The 21,876-nt window shown below is 40.5% G+C and overlaps 1 protein-coding gene and 1 long non-coding RNA gene across 2 annotated transcripts in view; one reads left to right on the top strand and one right to left on the bottom strand.

Annotated features, from left to right (window-relative positions):
- The window catches only part of DOCK8 (dedicator of cytokinesis 8), a 185,015-nt gene that overhangs the window by 2,950 nt on the left and 160,189 nt on the right, over positions 1–21,876 (bottom strand). The window contains exons 44-47 of the mRNA XM_088476605.1: positions 21,056–21,292; positions 20,087–20,230; positions 18,198–18,304; positions 1,334–1,504 (exon numbers count right to left, since the gene is read on the bottom strand). Of these exons, the coding sequence (XP_088332731.1) occupies positions 1,334–1,504; positions 18,198–18,304; positions 20,087–20,230; positions 21,056–21,292 (659 nt within the window). The remainder of the gene's footprint in view (positions 1–1,333; positions 1,505–18,197; positions 18,305–20,086; positions 20,231–21,055; positions 21,293–21,876) is intronic.
- On the top strand, positions 347–21,367 carry LOC148519364 (uncharacterized). The gene is made up of 2 exons (XR_015878945.1): positions 347–556; positions 21,023–21,367. It is a non-coding gene; the product is annotated as an uncharacterized LOC148519364 (long non-coding RNA).

Consider the following 21,876-nt stretch of genomic DNA (forward strand, 5'->3'; position numbering starts at 1 on the left):
GTGCTGTGACTTACAGTATAGCAAGAATAAAACATTTGCTTTTATAACTTGCTAGGACCCGACAAAGTATGAATACGCATTCATGCCTTATAAAACTGCAGCTACATGTGGAAAATTAGCAGTAGATGACCTAGCAACTTTAATTCTAAAAGTTACCATTCATCAGGGCGCATGATATTTGGACTACAAACACCTTCTTTGTTAATCAGACATCACTCTCCATGGCAGGAACAGAACACAGAACAAACTTGCTTGTAATTCCCTGCATGCCTGGAATGCTTTCACCTAGCTCCAGCCATCTGTAAAGTGAAGGAAGGGTCCAACCCACAATTCTGAGAATCCTCATTCTGTTTACAATCTACAGAAATAATAGCTCTATTGTCGCTAAACCAGTTGTTAGTCATAAACCAGCTGAAAGCATCAACAAGCTTTCCTCTGAACAAACAGACTGTGACATACTGGCAATGACATTGGTAATGGACGGAAGAACCTGCAGTCACACAAGTGTTACAGGACACACACAGAGCCTCATGGAGGAATACTTCTTAGACATAAGGTGATTTATATTCAGCTTTTATCAAGAAGTAAAGCCCTTACCAGAAAGAAATGTAAAGTATGTTCAGTGGGGAGATAAGAATGTGCAGCTTGTTCTACGATCCAGGTGCCAAATATGTACCTCTTATCATGAGATGTGTCATTTCATAAATAATTTAGAATATACACTGTAGCTAGAATTAATGAACATGCTCATAACTTAGATATAACATTACAAAATATAGGCTCCCGATTAAGTTACTGACTACTAATGGTGATCACTTCAGCACTGCAAAAACAATCTCTCATACATCTATGGACGGATTCTGCGATCGGACCGGAAACACTGATCCGCCAATTGGAAATGCCGACTGTCGGCCATCAATGTTCCGTAATCCGTTGGAGGATCGGTGAAATCATACATGTTAAATTTCACAGATTTGCAAATCACTATCATATTTTGATCGCGATTGACAAATCTGTGAAATCCAACATGTTGGATTTCACGGATCCGCCAACCCGGCATCTGGGGATCGCAACATCGCGGCAATCCGTCGATGGTCTATGGGCCCCTAAGCTGTGTGCTCCATAAATGAAATAATGTCTTCCACCTGAAGAGCTGCACCCAGAATTCACTGATCAGTATAACCATGCATTATGGTTTATTTTTATTTCCTAACTTGTTTAGTTATTAACACATTTATAACTTCCAGAGCGCACAGCTGTAACTGGCAACACTGCAACCAAAGTTATATAATGTCTCACCGCATCATGAGTACAACAACCCTGTAACACGCACCTTGCATCATTGCGGGTCTTTACCACAGTTTTGTACAGCTCAGGAATCTTGCGCTCAATCATGGGCCTGAGATTCTCTTTCAATCTGTTGTAGTTTTTCTTCAGTTCTTGCTGATATTCCTTTTGATCAGAAGTAATAAGTCTTTTGTTTTTCTCTACTGCCTCCCCACACCTGCAAAGCGAAATAATTGTAACGTGATATGTGTATGAAAAGGTCGTCTCCAGGCTGGGAATCATGGAAAAAAATGCTTTTCAGTGACTCCATTAGTATGTGGCTTCAACTATGCTCATATTTTAGGTTTACTATTCCTGTAAATGTATGTTGCTTTATGTAATCAAGCAACTTTCAGTTGTAAACATTTCTGTGATACTTTAGTAACCCTTTTGAAGGACACTGCATGGACTAATTGTGACACTTATGTGGCTTAAAACAATATTTAGTTTACAGTATATACAATATGTAAGTATATTTCTGGCTTAACTAATGCAAAATGAAATGACATTACAAATCTCAGACCACTGTAAAGTAATACCCAGCAATGCTCTGCTGCAGAGAAGGTACATCTACACATGTCACATGCAAGATTATCTACCGGATAATGAAGACAGCAAGAGAACATTGCCTGTAGGCTGTAAGTTGCAATAAGTATTATTAGAAACCACGCACTACTACTATTACAGATGTGAATGCCACTATTACATACCCTGACCAGCTCTGCACAATATTCATGGAACAGAAAGAAATAATGTGCTGTAACTATTAGCAACGAATCAGTATAACCAGACAGATGAAATAAGATTATTTGCTGTGGATTATAACACGTCTCATGTTATGAATGCCCTGTTTTTTTGGTTACATTTTTCAAGAATGTTTGCAGTATTATGTTCTATAAGTGGAAGCACCCATTTAAGCCATTCTTCCAGTGCAGTGTAGGCTACGTTCACACCTGGAGAGCAAATAGGGAGACACACCCAGAATTCCATAGAAAGAAATCAGATAAGACTAAACTCACATTACATTTTATACCTCATTCAATAGAAACGTGACAATAAAACGTACACAACTTGCTGCATTCACTAAATAAAAAAATGGTTTGCTACCCACCTCACTACTATAGCCTATCCATCCCCCACCTGATACTACTGCCTCTGCATGTTCTGCCTGCTTTAGCCCCATGCCTACTCCTGTCCCAGTAGCACCTATTGCCCTTTCCCTCTAGTCTAGAGGTAAGCAACCTTTGGCTATCAATGTGCCCGATGTTATCTAATTAAGCTTGGTGTACCAGTTCTACATCTATATGCCATCAGACCCCTCAACATGCTACTTATATGCCATTATACTACTACACCTACCCCTTATATGCCATCAGACTCCTATGCATGCCCTTTCTATCCAGACAGACCCCTCAAGCTGATATGCCAACAGACCCCTACAGATGCCACTTATATGGTACCAGACCCCTCCAGGTCCCCCTATAAACCATATATGTTTATCAGAATTCCCCCACATAACTTTGCCTCTGGAGCCCATACAGAGAGGTGGGATAGCACACTTTCCTCATCCGGCACTCACTTGAGCACACGGACTGACCTCCCTGTGTTCTGCAGAGCAGGAGGATGTGTGACTGGCCAGGGCTGTATGGCACCTTATAAATAAACCATGATGATGATACTGTACATAGGACAAGATAAAGATGCAGGGTCTGATTCAGAGGTGCACGCTAAGTGCATGCAATGCCATGTTCACGAAGCTGAGCGATGACTTGCTACTGCACATGTGCAAAATTTTCTGAAAAACCCTACGGAGCATGCGTTACAGAGTGTATGCACAAATACACTGTTGCATACAGGACCGCTGGTATCAGAACTGGTGAGGGAAAGCCATGGGTGTTGCAGGTGTGTCAGGGAAAGCTGCTGCTTTCTCATAAGCAGAGCTGCAGCCACAGAGGCCATGTTCATACGGAGACACTGGATCTGCCACAGGGCTGGTGCAAGTGTTGATGGTACGCTGATGGGGGATTTCCCAGAACCACCGACGATGTTGCAGCATGCACAGGCACTGAAAGGGTGCATCTCAGAGCTTGTACATACCAGCGAATGCTAGTACACAAGGGGAAGGCTGAGACTAGCAAAGAGATGCAGCCGCTGCAACGACTGCAGGCCCATCTAAATCAGGGTAATAATCTGTTAATAACGGTCTCTCATTTTGTTGTATCATTTTCTCACTGTTTGGTTTTTGCCCCTTTCAATCTGTTTAAAACTTTTTATACTGTATTTCTTGTTTTTACTATTGTGATTCTTCCTTTAAAGTACTACGGGCACATGGTGGCGCATATAAATAATTGATAATAATAGTAATAATAGTAATTAAATCGGTCGTTAAGCGAGGATGTATAGTGGCAGGGAAGCATCAGGACTGAGGCTGAGGGTGACATGTGCCTGTGTGTGCCCCACCTCCTCTGAGAGCATGCCGTATCCCGTCCGTCCTTTCCCTCATGGGAGGCAAGGTGTCCTGTGTGTCCCGCACCACAGTGGAGATTTATGTGCTTACCTGTTAAAATGTTTTCTTCACATCCATAGGGGACACAGGCTTTACGCTGGGTATAGGATTGTGAGGAGGAGTCTGGGCAAAAAATATTTAAAACTTCTTACCCATCAGCCCCTGCTCCCTCCACAGGCAACTCAGTTAGGTTAGCCAGCCTAAAGCAAGGAGCAAGAAGGAGGATAAGGAAGACCGGCTCACATACAGGTCCAAACACACAGCAGATGCGGCCAGGGGAACCTGAAACAGAGAAAAGCCCAGCAAGCCAGGTGCATCAGGGTGGGCTCCCTGTGTCCCCTATGGAATTGAAGAAAAGGATTTAACAGGTAAGCGCATAAATCTCTTTTCTACTTCCTCCATAGGGGACACAGGCTTTACACTGGGACATCTCAAAGCTAATCTCCTAAGAGAGGGGACGCTCCTGAGCTGCGCTGAGAACTCTTCACCCAAACACAACAGGGAGGCGAAGGTATCAAAGAAATAGAACTTCACAAACGTATGGGCAGAGGACCACTTGGGGGCTTTACAAACCTGCTTTACAGAGGTGCCACATCGAACTGCCCAAGAAGCTCCCACCAACTGGGTAGAACGAGCCGTCACAACGGTCGGGAGCAGAAGCAAAAGCCTGGTGGACAGTCCAACTGAGCCATCATTCCAAAGCCGGCCATCCCAGTTTGTGAAAGACATACAGGACAAAGGGAGCATCTGTCCTACGAAAATCTCTAGTCCGGGGGGCCCGTACGACCTCCAGGAAGGCATCCTCCGATGTAAAAATCTGGAACATGGATAGAAGGGACCACGATCTCTTGACTGATGTGGAACCTGGAAACAACTTTAGGAAGGTAGGTGTTCGAAGAACAGCTCTGTCCTGGAGAAAAAAACAATATGGAGAGCGAATGAATAATGCGCTCAAAACCGACACCCCCCAGGTAGAAGCCCTGGCAAGAAGAAGACAGTTTTCCAGGTAAGTTAACGAATATCCACTGTCCAGAGGCTCAAAAGGCGAAGACTGAAGAGCTCTAAGAAAGCTCACAGACAAATTCCATGGAACCACAGCTGAAGAAATGGAGGCTGTACCTGGAGGACACCCCGTAGGAAAGTCCGAACATCAGGCAACAGTGCAAACTGTCCCTGGAATAGCATAGAAAGGGTTGAGACCTGCATCTTCAGAGAAGGTGGAGGCCCAAGTCCACCCCTGTCTGCAGGAAAGATGGGACTCGAGAGTCCGAACGACTTGGGATGACAGCTGCCAGCCAAACACTAGACAAAGTAAGTCCTCTAAACCCGATGGTAAAACCTAGCCTCAGAGGGTTTCTGGGCATTGAGCTCAGTATTAATGACCGACCTGGAGAACCTCTTAGCTCTCAGGATGCATGTCTCAAGAACGACCCTGTTAAAGAGAGACGGCCAGAACCTGATAGAAGCACGGGCCCTGAGATAAAATAAAAGTTACAGCGGCCACTTAACACAGCAGCCTCCACAAAATGGTGCCTCCAGATTGGCACTAAACTAAAAACGGAGTTGCCTGTGGCTGGGGGCCGATCATAGGGGTGAGGGAGCAGGGGCTGATGGGTAAGAAGTTTTAACTATTTGGTGCCTAGACTCCTTCTCACCAAAATATACCCAGCGTAAAGCCTGTGGACCCATAGAGGAAGAAGAAACAACAGAGAACATTTTTTAAATATCTGTTATTCAAACAGATTATTATTATTATTATTATTAGCATTTATTTATATGGCGCCACAAGTGTTCCGCAGCGCCTTACAAAGTACAAAAACAAATTGTATACAAGTGACTTACAGAACAATACAATACAGGACATGGATAATATACATTGCTACATTAGCGACCATATCACCCAGATAAGCAACAGAGCATAAGCAACCAAGTGTTAGGTGGCCTAGTGGTGAGTAAGAAGTAAATGACACTATAGTAAGGAGAAGCACAAGAGGGTAGATGGCCCTGCTCGTGAGAGCTTACATTCTAAAAAGGTGGGGGAAGACAAACTGGGTTGACACAGATGGGGTAGATGGGGACGAATGAGCATGTAGCAAGGAGTTAGAATGATAGCTGGAAGGCTTTGATGAAGTAGTGGGTCTTGAGAGCCCGTTTGAAGGATTGCAAACAGGTGGAGAGTCTGATGCGGAGTGGGAGAGAGTTCCAGAGGTGGGGAGCAGTGCGGGCAAAATCTTGGAGGCGGGAGTGGGAGGAAGATTATTCATCCCTGCCCAGCCACATGCAATTGTACAATCCATGCTTTCTTTCTGACTATCAAATAATACAATAATGGCAATCACAACAGTGGTTGTGTTTATTTAGTGAACTCCAGAAGCTAATTAGAGTTCATTCAAGTTCAGTGGAAAAGCAGGCTACACTGTCAGGGATATTCCTTCCTTGAGATAAGGGGAGATTTAAGGGCTGTGAGCTCACCTCACTTCCAGCACACATCCTGATCTAGTTTTCTGTGTGTGTAACAATCACTTGCTCTTTAAACATTGATTGCAAGATGAGAATCTAGGCTCCTTTCTAGTGGCTGCATAGATGAGATTCTCCCTTCGCCATCCAGCACACAGTCTATTCCTGACCTCCTCCTGTCTGACCAGCAACCACCTGCCCTTCAACAATGATTACTAAAGGGAGCACAGTGACTGCCTGGAGTACTTCCTGCAGTCATTGTACAAACAGTGCAGTGACTGACAGTGTAAGCAGAGCAGGTACATGGGAGTCAGGATCAGATTCTTGGAAAACTGACTGATGGAGAAGGAGGGTGGATTCTTTTGGCAACAGAACTGCAAATACGGGGGGAAACTTGTCTGGCAGTACTGCCATTGGAACCACTGCCACTCTGGAACTGGAAGTTATAGGACTCCATATAGCTGCAAAGTAATTGAGGTTCTGGGCTCAATCAGCAAGTGCTTTGTTATGCTTTTGCACTCTAGTCCACAGTCTGTGACCTTTGGGCCTTCTCTTCCAGTAATTTTCCTGTTTGTGGTATTCCTGCAGTACTGCATTCCTGTCCTAGTTCTTTAGTTTATTCCTGCACCTATCTATGTGTCTGCTAGCGGTATTCTTCTACCTCTGTCACTTTCTTTGTCTATGTTCTTGCACACATTCTTGGTCTGGGAATAGTTCTCGGGGCGTATGATTATTGGAGGGCTGTTCCTAGAGAGAAAGAGGCTACTTTAGGCACAACAACATGCTGCGTCTGAGCCTCTTTCTCTGCTAGTGGTTCAGGTGTCAGACATATCAAATTGTCCTGTTTCTGCAGTACAATGTCTATGCATGTCTGTTAGTCTTTCTTCTTCCAGTATCCTTCAGTTGTTTGTCCAAATTCTGCATTCTCTGGCATTGAACCCCTGACACACCTAACCATCTGCTTTCATTTCACCCTTGACTCTCATTTGATTATCAACACTCTGACTTTGGTTTATGTGTAATCATCTCTCCTATGTTTTAGGAGAGCCTTACCTCCCAGAACTATCCTGCTTATCCCTACTGCTTCTCTCTGTGTCACAGTTCCAAGCTTATCAGAACCTTTATATCACAATAATGCAGGGCTGCATGCAGAAATTGTGGGTCACAGTAATAATGAAACATGCAGGGCCTCCCTAATGTCTATGCTCCCAACCTCTCCCATGCCACAAACTAACATGGGATACAGACATCACACATAAAAAGAAGACTGAGAATAGCATCCAGTATGCGGGCGTATGGCTCTATCAGTAAAGTATCTGCATGTGGCAGCATATGAATAGAACCCCAGGGTTGGTCATTCTGCTGAGCACATCAATGTCAGGTGAATTAACTTCCATATTACAGTGTATCTATATTACAAACAAGATCAAAAAATGCATTGAGACCTATGGCCAATAAGGCTTCAGGATTGGAAACAAACTAATGGCGCAACAGAAAAGAAAAAGTAGTCCATATAATGGAATGCACTAATGTGTTATTAGGTACTGAAATATGAAAACATAACTTTTATTCAAAATAAATTTAAATTTAAACAAACAAATCGTATAAAAACAGCGAAGTAAAATGACAGTAAAGTAAAGAAAGATTCAAATAAAAGGCTGTAGTAATCTTAGTGTCCCATCAGTATAGTGAGAAACTGTATGTGAATATTGAAACTATTTATTCACTGTATCAATTACAGCAGCAGGCAGAGCTGTCTGAGTCATAAGAGGAGAAACTAAACAGTAAATTATTTAGTATCAAAAACTGCTCAATTGCAGGAAGACAGATATTCCTTATTTCTATGCTCAGTCATTAGTTTATAATTTTGAAATGACTGCTCTGCACAGAGCTATAAGGATATTTGACCGAGAAGTTATATAAATAAATGAAGGAAAGATGTTCTGCTTTCTGTAACATATGGTTCCTTTTAATCAGATTAAATGTAAAGATTCAAATGAATGTATATTATAGTCCCTGAACTTCCCTTATTTCCCAGACTGATCATCAGTTCACGTATCTATCACTAATTCATAGACTACCATATGTCTCCTCATATATTATAATTACATCTGCCCTGCTATGCATAAATACTGTCCACAATCTGATACAGTGTAAACTAGTTACTGTACACGAAATGGCCGTAGCCGTGATCCGCTGTTAGCTGCTGCTATTACCGGCTAATGCATTAATACTGTACACAGTTTAATACAGTGTACACTAATAGCTGTACAAGAGAGACGGCCGCAGCCACGGTCCACTGTTAGCCGCTGCTATTATTGGCTAATCTCTGCCTTAATGCTAGCAGTCACAGCGTGCAGCACTAGTGCCGCGATCAGACCCCATCAACACAGGAGGTTAGTAGCGGCTTAGTCATTCACAACTTTGAACACGTAACAGTATATCAGTACTTTCTCAATTTAACTGGGCACAAATATTTGATACTACAGCCTAACGCTGACGCGCATTTCGCTGTAGCTTTTTCAATAGGTAAGCAGGCTGCTACCTTTCCCGGATTATTTATACATCAATCCACCAATCAGTAACTGTCACTCATTTGAATATGAAGAAGAGGCAAATCTGATTGGTCTCAACTCATTCAATGTTGAAAACAATGTCAAACAAAAACCGTGGATCTTACATAATGATATCTGGCACTTTCTATTGTATATATCTCATATATACCCCAATAATAAATTATATAACACACAATAAATATTATATAATAAAAATAAATTATAATTATATAGTTAATAATAAACCTACGAATGAGTAGTTTAATTAATGCACTCTTAAATAATCCATATTATTGTTAGTTATTATTAATATCAATAATATTTTATACACAACCATATTAACCCTATATTACCCATATTGTGTAATTAAATGAATCACATTCTAATTGTTTAATCCATATCCTTAATCTAAATGTGTAAAATAAAGATATAATATATATATATATATATATATATATATATATATATATGCCTAATATGAACCCATAAATTGTAAAATAAATACTATATAAATTGTGACTGATAAATTAAATATCCATTATTATCCCTATATATAATATTAATTACAAATGTCATAAATAATCCGTGTCTTACAATATGTGAATAACGATTAAATATACTTTTTGTAAGTTAATGCACACATTACTGTTAACAGTGATACATCTCAATTAAATAAATATATTAATACCAATGTAAAATATCTAAAGGTATACAATATTTATGTGTAATAATAAAAATTTAAATATTGACTATAAATTAATACCAAATAGTAAAGTGCTATAATAAACAATGAGAATCCTTCCTTATAACTAAGTGCATAACTAATACAGGCAATTAAAAATTGTGTTATAATAAAACTCAGCCTAAATTAATAAATAGTGTTAACATAGTGTGTGGCATATAGAAATAATCATAAAAGTATTGCTCTCACAATTATTGATTTCTGCATACCAGAATTAATTATAGGAAAATAGATGACCAAGTACTAAATTTAAACAGAATATAATGATCATTTGCAGTAGGATCACTTTAATTGTATACAATTATTCTAGAGCAAAATAACCCTACTACAATTAACACATTCTTGATCCAATTTCTATTAGTACATGTTTCATAGAGGTAGGTAAAGTTCATATTTTTTATAGGACCATAGAAAAGTTTATATTTTCATTAAGACCTGGGGTGTCACACTATCCATTAAAAATATAAATCTAGGGGGCGTGGCCACGGCAGCAATAGTGTAGGACACAGGGACTCTGAGCTCTCCGGCTGATAATCCTGCTTACCCCTCCTGAGACCCCTATATCAACATCACTACCCTGCTGTCTCTCACATACCTTGCCAGGAACCTGCTGACTTGGTTGGAGCTGTGTGGAGTGAGGAGAGTGGCTCTTGAGGGCCTCCATTGCATTCCCTGGGCCTGCCTATCTACAGATCCTGTAATTCCAGAGCTGCACCCAGGCCTCTCCTCTCCTGTTGGTTTCTGTATTGCGCAGCCTGTCTGTGCCTGACAAGGGGGCTTTGCTGGGAGCTTCTGCTCTGCTTCTCCTGCCTGGCTTGTGTTTAGAGTCAGGGTCAGGGAGGTGATCTCTGAGTCTGATACTGCCGGAGTTCTGCCAGACATCACTATTTCTCCCTGCTCTGTGTGGAGAACTGTCAGCTCTGCAACTGTGGGACTCAGCAGCACTTCTTTTCCTGTGAGTGATTTTAAGTTTGGAGGGATCACTGCCTGTTGCTGCTGCTGTGTCACTACCTGTGCATTTCTATATTATAACTTGTCTCCTACATTATTCTCCTACATTATATTAATACTATGGGGAAAACAGGTCATGCTGCTGCTGCTGCAAAACTGGAACGCTTTGCCCGTTCCTCCACTCCTGTGCCCCCAGTGTGTTGTGATCCCCAGGGTACATCCAAATCTGTGACCCCACCTCCCCCTGCTGCATCTGGGTCAGATTCATCATCAGAAGTTATGCTGCAACAAGTGCTGGAAGCAGTTACCTCCTGCGAGACTAAATTGGCAGATAAGATTGAGAAAGTTCAATCCGATATATCTTCTCTTCATCGAGGTCTCCAGCAGGTCCGCGAAAGAGTCGGGGAGGCAGAAACACGTCTATCTAATCTGGAAGATTCCCAGACCCCACTACGGGCTCAAGTGGCCTCCCTGACATCCCAAATGTCCGCAATGCAGCATAAAATTTCCGATATGGAGGGCAGACTGCGCCGCAACAACGTGCGGTTCGTTGGTCTCCCGGAAAGAGAGGAGGGGTCTTCACCTGAAACATTCCTTGAGAAGTGGTTGGGGGATACATATGGCAGAGACTCATTTACTAACTAATTTGCTGTGGAGAGAGCGCATCGGATCCCTACCCGTCCCCTGCCGCCTGGCGCTCCACCGCGCACATTTATAGCCAAATTTCTTCATTACCAGGACCGTGATACTGTGCTTCGATTGGCTCGAGTTAAAGGGCCACTGGAACGCAACGGTGTGAAAATTTCTATGTTTCCTGATTTCGCAATGGATGTCCAAAAAGACAGAGCTAAATTCCTTCCAATAAAGCGTCGTCTCCGGGATTTAAATCTTCAGTACGCTATGATTTTTCCATCTAAGTTGCGAGTGGTAGCGGATGGAGAGTCAAAATTTTTCTCTACACCACGGAAGGCTGCGGCGTGGCTTGACCAGAGATCTCCTGGGAACAGGCAAATGGCACCGGAATGACTGTACTGATTGCATTTGCTGATTATATTTGTTTATGGCCAGAAATTGCTAGTGTCATAACGACATTAAATAGGCCTTTTTCTGATATTCCAATATTTATATTTCTATAATAGTATTTATGTTGTGATATTGGTTGGATATTGTTCTATGTCCCGCTCCCCTTACTGGGTATATTTCTTTTTTTTTTCTCTGGTAGGGTTTTTCTTTTTCTTTTGTTGTTTATGTTGATATTTTGGTCAAAATATGGCCGGAGAGTTCCGTTGCATTGGTGGTTATTTTTATTCCAGTGCCTTTTACACCTATAAGGATTGAGTAGTTGTATCCTGTGGGTTTTAGTGTAGCTTAGTTTAGTTTTGTGTTTAAGTATGCCTAAGTTCGGGTGGGTATACAGGGTGGGGGGTGATTTTGGATGGGTTGTCCAGTCTTTTTCTTACAAATGTTTTTTTATATTTTTTCTTTACCACACTATTTTTAAGGTAACTTCAATTATGCTTTATAGTTCAATGTATTACAATGGTGAAACTTTTAACATGGAATGTGCGGGGGGTTAATGATCGTTTAAAGCGCTCTTTGGTCTTTAAAATGATTAAGCAATATGGCCCTGATATTTCTTGTCTAATGGAGACGCATTTGGTTGGGAGTAAGGTACTAGCTCTAAAAAGACCATGGGTGGGATGGGCTTATCACTCCTCACATACTTCATCGTCCAGGGGTGTCTCCATTCTTATTAATAAATCTGTCCCTTTTTCTTTTACTGCAGTCCAAACTGACCCTTATGGCAGATATGTGTTTCTGGATTGTGTACTGTATTCTAAGCCCATTTTATTGTTAGCAGTGTACATCCCCCCTCCTTTTTCATATGACGTTTTAAAAAAAGCTGCTGAATTTGTGGCCCGTTCTCCAGATACGCCAGTGCTCTGTTTGGGAGACTTCAATAATATAATGGACCAGTCTATGGATAAGTGGCGTGAGTCTTCAAGTTCTCTTTCTAAAGGTGGTGAGGGCTTTGCTAAGTTTGTAACTGACTTGGGATGGGTTGATGCGTGGCGAGTTAAACACCCTGGAGTACAACAATTCTCCTTTTTCCTCCGCGCATCACTCTTTCTCTAGATTGGATTTGGTCCTGGTGTCCCCATCTATTGTACCTAATATAACTAACATTGAATATAAAGCCAGAGGAATCTCAGATCACTCCCCACTTCTAGTAGAATTGAATATGTGTAGTCCTAGAGGTTTCCGTTTATGGAAACTACACCCCTCTTGGCTTCTTCAAATGGGTGCAGGTTCAGAGCTGGAAGTTATGTGGGATGGCTATTTCACTGACAATGTGGGATCTGCCTCTGTAGCTAATGTTTGGGACGCCTTCAAGGCCTATTTACGTGGGTCTCTGATCAAAAGGGTAGCAGAATTAAAAATATTTTATAGGGAAAAAGAACGTGTTTTGGAGATGGCCTGTAGAAATCTTGAGTTGGATTACTTGGGGGACAGGTTGGAATCTTCAAGTTTAAAATGGTTGACTGCACAGACAGAGTAGATTGATCATTTGACAGATAGAATGAACCGTAGACTGTTATTCCGTTCTCATTTATATTATATGCAGGCTGACAGAACTGGTAGTTTTTTGGCACACTTGGTTCAAGCTGATCGTCCTTCTGCTGTTGTCTCGGAACTAATTGGGCCTGAGGGTTCTATGGTCACATCTACACAAGATATTGCAGAGGTTTTTAGTTTATTTTATAAAAACTTATATCAAACACAGTTGACTGAGGACGTGAATGCTTTGTCATTATATGTTGCTTCTGCTAGGCTTCCAAAATTGTCATCCGAGGCTCGGGCGTATTTAGATGCCCCGTTGACCCTGGAGGAGGTAGATGCTGCGATTAGTTCCTTTCCCGGTAACAAGGCACCCGGATCTGATGGGATTCCATATAAAAAACATGCTCGTATCTTTGTTCCAAGACTTTTAGATCTGTTTAATGGGCTCTATGAAGAGAATTTGTTCTCTCCATCTATGTCTGAAGCCATAACTGTTGTGCTCCCTAAACCCGGGAAGGACTCTAGATACCCTGATTCCTATAGGCCAATTTCTCTAATTCCCACAGATGCCAAAATTTTGGCTAAGATTCTTTCTATTCGGCTAAACACTGTTATCACTTCGATTGTTCACCCAGACCAATCAGGATTTATGCCAGGCAAGTCGACGTCGGAGAACATTAGAAGGCTGCACACTCACTTACAGGCCTCCCGTGGCGAGGAATCGTCCTCTGTTATTGTGTCATTAGATGCTGCAAAAGCATTTGACTCTGTGGAGTGGCCCTTTTTGTGGGAGGTCATGTTATGTTTTGGGTTTGGGCCGGTATTCTTGAAATGGGTAAAGCTTATGTATGCGAACCCTACTGCCAGGGTGTCAGTGAATGGGTTTATCTCCCCTTCCTTCCCCCTGTCTCGGGGCACAAGACAGGGTTGCCCCTTGTCCCCAACCCTGTTTGCATTGGCTATTGAGCCGTTAGCCTGTATTATACGTTCTCACCCTGATATTATAGGTCTACAATTGGGTAATAGAATGGACAAAGTTTCCTTATATGCAGATGATTTATTACTTTTTTTGTCTGACTATGTAACAGCTATGCCTGTGGTTCTTCAAGTCATAGAACAATTTGGAATTGTTTCTGGTCTTAAGATAAACTGGGACAAATCATCTATCCTTCCTCTTAGGGGGTTGTATCCGACTGTTCCCATTGTCACTCTCCCTCTCTGTTGGGTAAATAAATTTAAATATTTAGGTATCTGGATAACTAATTCCCCAAAGGACTATATAGTATTGAATGTTGAGCCCGTTTGTCTACTTAAAGGGCAAACTTCAGTCCTGGCGCCGGCTCCCTCTTACCGTTACTGGTAGAATTAACTTAATAAAGATGGTGGTGCAGCCAAAATTTGTGTACGTTTTGCAGCATTCTCCTGTTTTTAATACAGATACATTGTTTAGGCGTTTGAATAGTCTTCTTTCTTCATTGGTCTGGGTGAATCGTCGACCACGTATTCAACTGGCAGCTCTGACCCGAACTAGGTCTGGGGGAGGTTTGGCTCTTCCAAATTTCAAATTTTATTATTATGCGGCGCAGATGGCACATATACGGTTATGGCTTCAAGATGACTCCCCTAATGCCCTGCACGTTTTGTTGGTTTCTCAGATTTTCCCTAACTGTACACCATTGCAGGCCTTGCTTGCGGGTAGAATTATACGGAATGGCCCTCCCCTGTTGATGCAAGCTATTAAGATATGGAAATTGGTATCTAGTATTCTACAGTTTACGGGATTAGATCCAGACACTTCTCTATGTAGTTATTGTATATTACCTGAACTGGCCTCTTTACAGCTTGAGGTGACATGGGGTTCTAACGGTGTAACTACATTGGGTCATTTATATGACACTTCAATTCTTAAATCTTTTGCACAACTCCAAGAAGTTCATCATCTCCCTCAATCAAATTTCTATAGATATTGACAATTACGGCATGCTCTCTCGGCTCAATTTTCAGATGGCCCTCCTCTAATTCAAATATCCCCATTGAAGTCATTCCTTTTATCTTTAGGTCCCCGGAAAAAGCTTTCTTACTTATACTCCTATATATTGTCTTCTTATCATAAGGATAGTTTACCACATCTTAGATCAAAGTGGGAGAGAGATATTGGCCTTATAAGTGATACGGAATGGGATAATGCTCTAGAAGCTCCTCGTATTTCCACGACTTCTATAAGATTTCAACAGATTCAACTGTTTATTCTACACCGTACCTATTTAACTCCTGTTCGTTTGCTAAAGTTTGGGGGGAGAGCATCTGACATATGCCCTAAGTGTAAAATTAGTAGCGGTACTTTCTGGAACCTTCTATGGGATTGTCCGGTGGTTAGCACTTTTTGGAATAAGGTTCTGAGAGTTTTGTCCAATACAGGTATTGCTCCCACTTTAGCTACGCCATTGACGTGCTGTTTAGGCTCTATGGACAATGAGGTAGTGGACAGATATCTTAAACAATACATTGTCAATATGTGTACACTAGCTAAGGTATGTGTGGCTCGGTCGTGGATGGCTCCTACAGAACCAGATTATAATGCTTGGCTGTCCTTGGTCCGTACCACTGTTAAACATGAAAAACATGTGTTTATTTGTCGCAAAGCTGAGAAGAAGTATGAACGTATCTGGAGCAGTTGGCTTAAATCCTGTTATGCCCGTGCACTGCCTAATGATTGACCGGTATATTATTGTTAGGATAATGAGGTAGATTATTACTTTTTTGGTGGTAATGTGCTGTGTGATAAGTTGAGAATTTATTGGGATCTAGTTGATTTTGCCAATTTTTCAGGTGTTATTTTTGACAATATTCCAATATTTGTATAGTGTGGTATTTTTTTTTTTATTTATTTTTTTTTTTTATATGTGTTTTATGTGTATATATATATATATATATATATATATATATATGTATATATATATATGTATGTGTGTATGTATGTATATATGTGTGTGTGTATATATATATATATATATATATCTATGTTTATTGTTTTGGTATACACATTAATATTATATTTTTTATAAGCAATGGATCTGGGATGCAGTTTGTAGATCTAGGTTTTATATTCCAGATACTGTTATTTGATTATGTATTTATGTGTATATGTGTGTATGTATGTATGTGTGTGTGTATGTATATGTATATATATATATATATATATATATATATATATATATATATATATGTTATTATTATTTTTTTTATTTTATTTTTATTATATATTTTTTTATTATTTATTTTGTTTGGTTATTTGTTAATGTATTTCTATAAAGCAATAAAAATGTACTCAATTTAAAAAAAAAATAATATATAAATCTAGCCTCCCTTTTAAGAAGTTCACAAGTGATGTCTCCCCCTCTTAGGCCCAGCTGAATTTTCTCCATTCCAAATACCTGCAATCCTTTACTTTTACCTTAATGATATTTCAAAAAGTGTCTCGCCACACTTGTGAGGGTCTTCATTCTCCTCTCATCTTTCTGTGCATTATTGATGTTATAGACATGTTCCATTATTCTCTTCTTTAATTGTCTTTTAGTCATGCCCACATATATCTTATTACATGGGCAGGTCAAACAGTATATGACCCCAAAAGTAGAACAATTAATAAAATCTTTTATTATACAGCTATTATCGTATCTGTCTTTAAAATGGCTTTTCTTTACCATAAACTCACAGGCCTTACAATGCCCACACTTATAGGAGCCGATGTTTTCTTCTCTTTATTTCTTTTTAAAACCAAAATGACTATATGTCATGTCTTTCAAGTTTTTTGATCTCCTCCAGCTTATATCAATTTGGGGACCTAAGATGGTAGCCAAATCTTCATCTGTTTTAAGACTATAAGAGTATTTCTGGAGGACATGCCTCAAATCTTTTCATTGCTTACAGTATGTTCCTATAAAACGGATTGGTTGTTCCTTCTCCACTTTCGGTTTCTGGTACAGTAATGTATCTCTGTTCTTCAATTGGGTATCTTTATAGGCTTTATTAATGATGTTATTACTGTAACCCCTTACTTTTAATTTTTCTTTTAATTCCTCCACTCTTTTTTGAAATGCTATATCTGTTGAACAGTTCCTCTTCATTCTAAGGAATTCTCCTTTTGGAACACTTCTCTTCGTAGCAGGATAATGTGAACTTTGGTAGTGTAGAATGCTATTAGTAGCCGTCTTCATACGATATACATCTGTCTCAAAATTTCCCTCGTCATTTATTTTGATCTGAAGATCAAGAAAATTAACCTTTGTATGATCAATTTCCGCTGTTAATTTTAAATTGAGTGTTCTCATTGAGTCTGTCAATAAACTCCCTTAACAGATCCTCTTCTCCTTCCCAGACAATAAAAATATTGTCTATAAATCTGAGCCATAATGCCAGTTTTTCCGTATATGTGGAATTATCTTCTGCAAATACCATTTCCTGTTCCCACCAGCCTAAATATAGATTCGCGTACATCAGAGCACAAGTACTGCCCATTGCAGTTCCCCATACCTGCAAATAGTATTTCTCTTTGAATAGGAAGTAGTTCTTAGTCAAGATAAAGTTCAATAATTTTAATAGAAAGATGTTAAATTCCTAATTTCTTGCTTCCATATCCATGAAATACTTTGCGGCTTTTAGATTATCTATTGAAATTATAATTAGAGAAGGTTGTGTTGTGTAGGTATTATATATCAATTTCTTTGGTGCGACCTATTATATTTTGTGGATATTAAACTAATGGCGCAATTGATCATCAAGTGGTGAGTGAAAAAGACAACTGTCAGTGATGTGTCAGATGGGATCTTCAGTGCCAGGTTTCTTTTGACAGCAGGCACCATTTACAAGAGTAACCCCTGTACACCCCTGATGGCGGCTCTGCAGCTATGACATTTATATATATATTTTTGATACGGCTGGAACATAGTAGTAGAACAAGGAAAAAACAAGAAAATCATAGAACTCACTACGTACTTTATAAACCTCAGTAAAGTATGGGCGGCATTATTTGTTCAGGAACAAAGTGGTATTCAACTATACACAACAATTTATATTCTAGTTCTACTATTACTCTTACCGCATAATGAATTCTTTGAAGCAAAGTCTCAGCTTGTTGTGATGTCTGTACAGTTTAGGGTCAGCCGGTATTTCAGCCAGAAACACTTGAGCTACCTCTAGTGGTCCCTGTTGTAAACAACATGCATGACAATGATAAAAGGTTAGAATTAAAATTACATTTTTATAAGAAGCAATATTTCTGCTAACAAATGCTTAGAAGTATGTAAGATTTTTTTAAGTGTTTTTTTTTATCTGCTAAGTAAAACCCTGCTTTGATATTTAGATAACCTTTTATAGCTTATGTATGTTATGTTAGGTTAGTGTGTTTTACATTAATTTCTATGGACTACAGTATATATGGTGTCCACAATTGTTAGAAGCTTTGGTACAGCAGCAAGGCAGGTAACAGCAGATCCTGTAAACTGTAGTGATATCAAATAACAACAGATATTAACATAAAATAAAAATGCTGCTCCAGTTCGGCACTAGCCCAACAATGTTTTGCAGACCAGCAAAATATCTACAGTCATAAAAAATCTAGGCAGGGTTGCATCATTTTAAAGCTTATTTTGACTTTAGAATCTTCTTTTTGAAGCCTGGGACACAGAGAGACAAATGGGTCTATTCGTTATCCCTTAATTTCTATAAAAGTGGGTGAAAATTAAAATTTTTACCTACTTCTGTAGAAATTAAATATCAGGGCCAATCATTATAAAGGTAACGCAGGAGATATCACAGAGACATGCCACAATCTACAGCGCATGCGCGGGTCTCCAGGAAAATGGCGCCCATGCCTACTTTCCCGGGGACATCTTTTTAGTGCATGTGCAGATCACTGGGAAAATGGTTGCCGCCATTTTCCCAGTGAGTGTTTGCTGCTCTACCGCACCGCTCCGGCACTGAGGATCAGCACTTCAGGAATCGGCAGAGAGGTAAGTATAATTACCTATGGGTGCAGGGTGTGCTGTGGGGGCCCCCTTGGACCCAGGGGCCCGTGTGCCCCACACAACCTGCACCCATTATAGATACGCCCCTGCAGAAATGTATTACAACAAAACAGCATACACTTCCCCACAGGAAAGTCAACAACTGCGGAGGCCCGGGATTGTCTCATGCCCCCTAGTTTGGACAGCAACAAATATAGCCAGTCTACCTTTCTTAAAAGTATTACTGTTTGTGGAGGGTTGGGGATGGGATGCCGGAAGTGTCAGATCCTGGCTGTCAGAATCCCAACACCAGCATCCCGGCAGGGCTAGCATACCGACACTTGTTGTTCGTTATGCTAACCTTCCCCTTCCCCACCGACACTTGTTGTTCATTATGCTAACACTCCCCCTCCCCACCGACACTTGTTGTTCATTATGCTAACCCTCCCCCTCCCCACCGACACTTGTTGTTCATTATGCAAACCCTCTCCCTCCCCACCAACACTTGTTGTTCGTTATGCTAACCCTCCCCCTCCCCACCGACACTTGTTGTTCGTTATGCTAACCCTCCCCCTCCCCACCGACACTTGTTCGTTATGCTAACCCTCCCCCTCCCCTCCCTCTTTGGTGCCTAACCCTAACCTCCCCCCTAGTGCCTGAACCGAATCTCCCCCTCCCTGCACCCTAAACCTAACCCTCCCCCTAGTATCTACCCCTAAACACCCCTAGTGCCTAACCCCTAAACCTAACCCTTCCTCTCACCCCGCTACTTACGTTCGGCATCCCTGTGGTCAGGATGCCGGCATCTGTATTGTGAGAGGCGTTTGGATTCCGGCGCCTGTAATATCAGCGCCGGCATCGCGGCCGCCGGGATACTGACTGTATCCAAGGGATACCAGTACGATTCACCATTCAAGCAAATGCACAATCATTACTTTGGTGCATTCCCAGTATATTTAATAAGCTGTAAGAGTAATGTTACCTGATTTACAGTGGCTCCCACTGAGCCCTGCAGCACCATCTGAAGCATCTTTGCATCTGGTGGCTCCTGGCTGGTAGCAACAGCTAATTCAAGTGTTTTCTTCTGCATATCTTCTATGGCAACTTCAATGGGAGTCAGGATGAACTAAAAAAACATAAAACCTTTAAATATTCAAAAAATACACAAATAAAAAATACTGCATAAAGTATACTAATGCAATTATGTTTCCCTATACTAGTGTGTTAGTCTGGAAAAGAGCAGTTTACGCGGAGTATCAAAGCACAAAACAACAGACAACAAGATGGTTAAGCGAATACTAATGTCTAGAACATAAGTAGAGTAAGAAACACACTTGAATATTACTAAGATATTGCATTTTCATTAAAAAAAAGTGCACGGTTTACTTCATCATATCAAAGGTCAATATATCTATCTGCATGTGTCATAGAAACGATTACTATACTGACTAGACCTAATAATGAACATGTAAAGAGACCCTTCTGTTAGACCTGTCTCATATATATTCAGCATATGTAGTCTTTATTAATCCTTCTGCTATTCAGTGCAGACGCCTCATGCTAGGGAAGTAAAAAAGAAGCTGTCAGTTTGAGTAAGTGATACATCTGTTACCATTATTGTAGAGCACCTTTGTTTGAAACACATTCAGCATGGCACCATGTCTGTTAGTCAACATAAGGCCATTGTTGCTTGCTGTGTCAGGCTGCCAGTGTAAACACAGTGGATCACGCTGACATTGTCAGGATCTGTGCTGTTTTATTTCACTAGATCAGAAAAGAAGCTTGGCAATACCTACCACTCTAACTGTATATCTCTGCTGTTTGTATGTACTGTATATGCAACAGATATGTTTTATATAATGTGCTGTAGCCCTATGATTTTAAAATCTTCATGTTCCCTTCTGTCACCCCACCGCAGACTTGGAGATAAGATCTTTGTCTACTACGGTACCTCCTCTTTCTGGATGACGTTGATGCGAGTCTTGATGTAAGGAAAGGCATGCAGTGTTGTCAGGACAGTCTTCCTCTTATACTGCTCACTTAGGTCTCCACGGGGACGCCCATCCTGTGTGAACGGGGTGGTGTACATGAACCGGCGGAGGTTGTAGTTCTTCTCAAAATATGTCATTCTGTATTTCATTTCATATGGCTCGAAGTATGGCTCCACAAATGTAATCTGAATGTAGGCCTGAGGAGAAGATGTATTTATATCTCTATGTTAGCTTATGATTTTGAACTTGAATAAAGGATTTGTAATAAAAGATCATAAGCATGTATAGTTATGGTCTATACATCACATCGTGCATTATATTTATCATCATATGTTGAAATTCAGTTGTAACACGAAAATACTGACTGCTCCCAAACTGCGTTTCTGTAGGAGAGTAACACTTACACTACCATATACAATAGTAGTTGTTACAGATATAGGTCTCTGGCACTCCATTCCATACTTCAGCTAATCTTCTCTACTTCCTCAACTCAAATATGTAACAGTTTATGATAATATTTATCCACATAATCATCATGGGGGTTCCTTCTCTTACATTTAAGAATCATGCACTTACCGGTATGTTCAGAACACAAGTGATAATTAGATTAATGGCACTGGTGTATATGATTATATGGTTTACTATTAGAATTGATTTAGTATAATAGTTGCATCGTGTTTATAAAATTGTGCATCAAAAAAACTATTTTGTAGAGGAGATTCTGAAAACATGAGATATGTGGCTTTACCTGCAAACAAAGCGGAGAATATAATCAATAATC

The sequence above is a fragment of the Taudactylus pleione genome, unplaced genomic scaffold, assembly GCF_031769625.1.
Source record: "Taudactylus pleione unplaced genomic scaffold, aTauple2 ptg000190l, whole genome shotgun sequence".
NCBI classification, from domain to species: domain Eukaryota; kingdom Metazoa; phylum Chordata; class Amphibia; order Anura; family Myobatrachidae; genus Taudactylus; species Taudactylus pleione.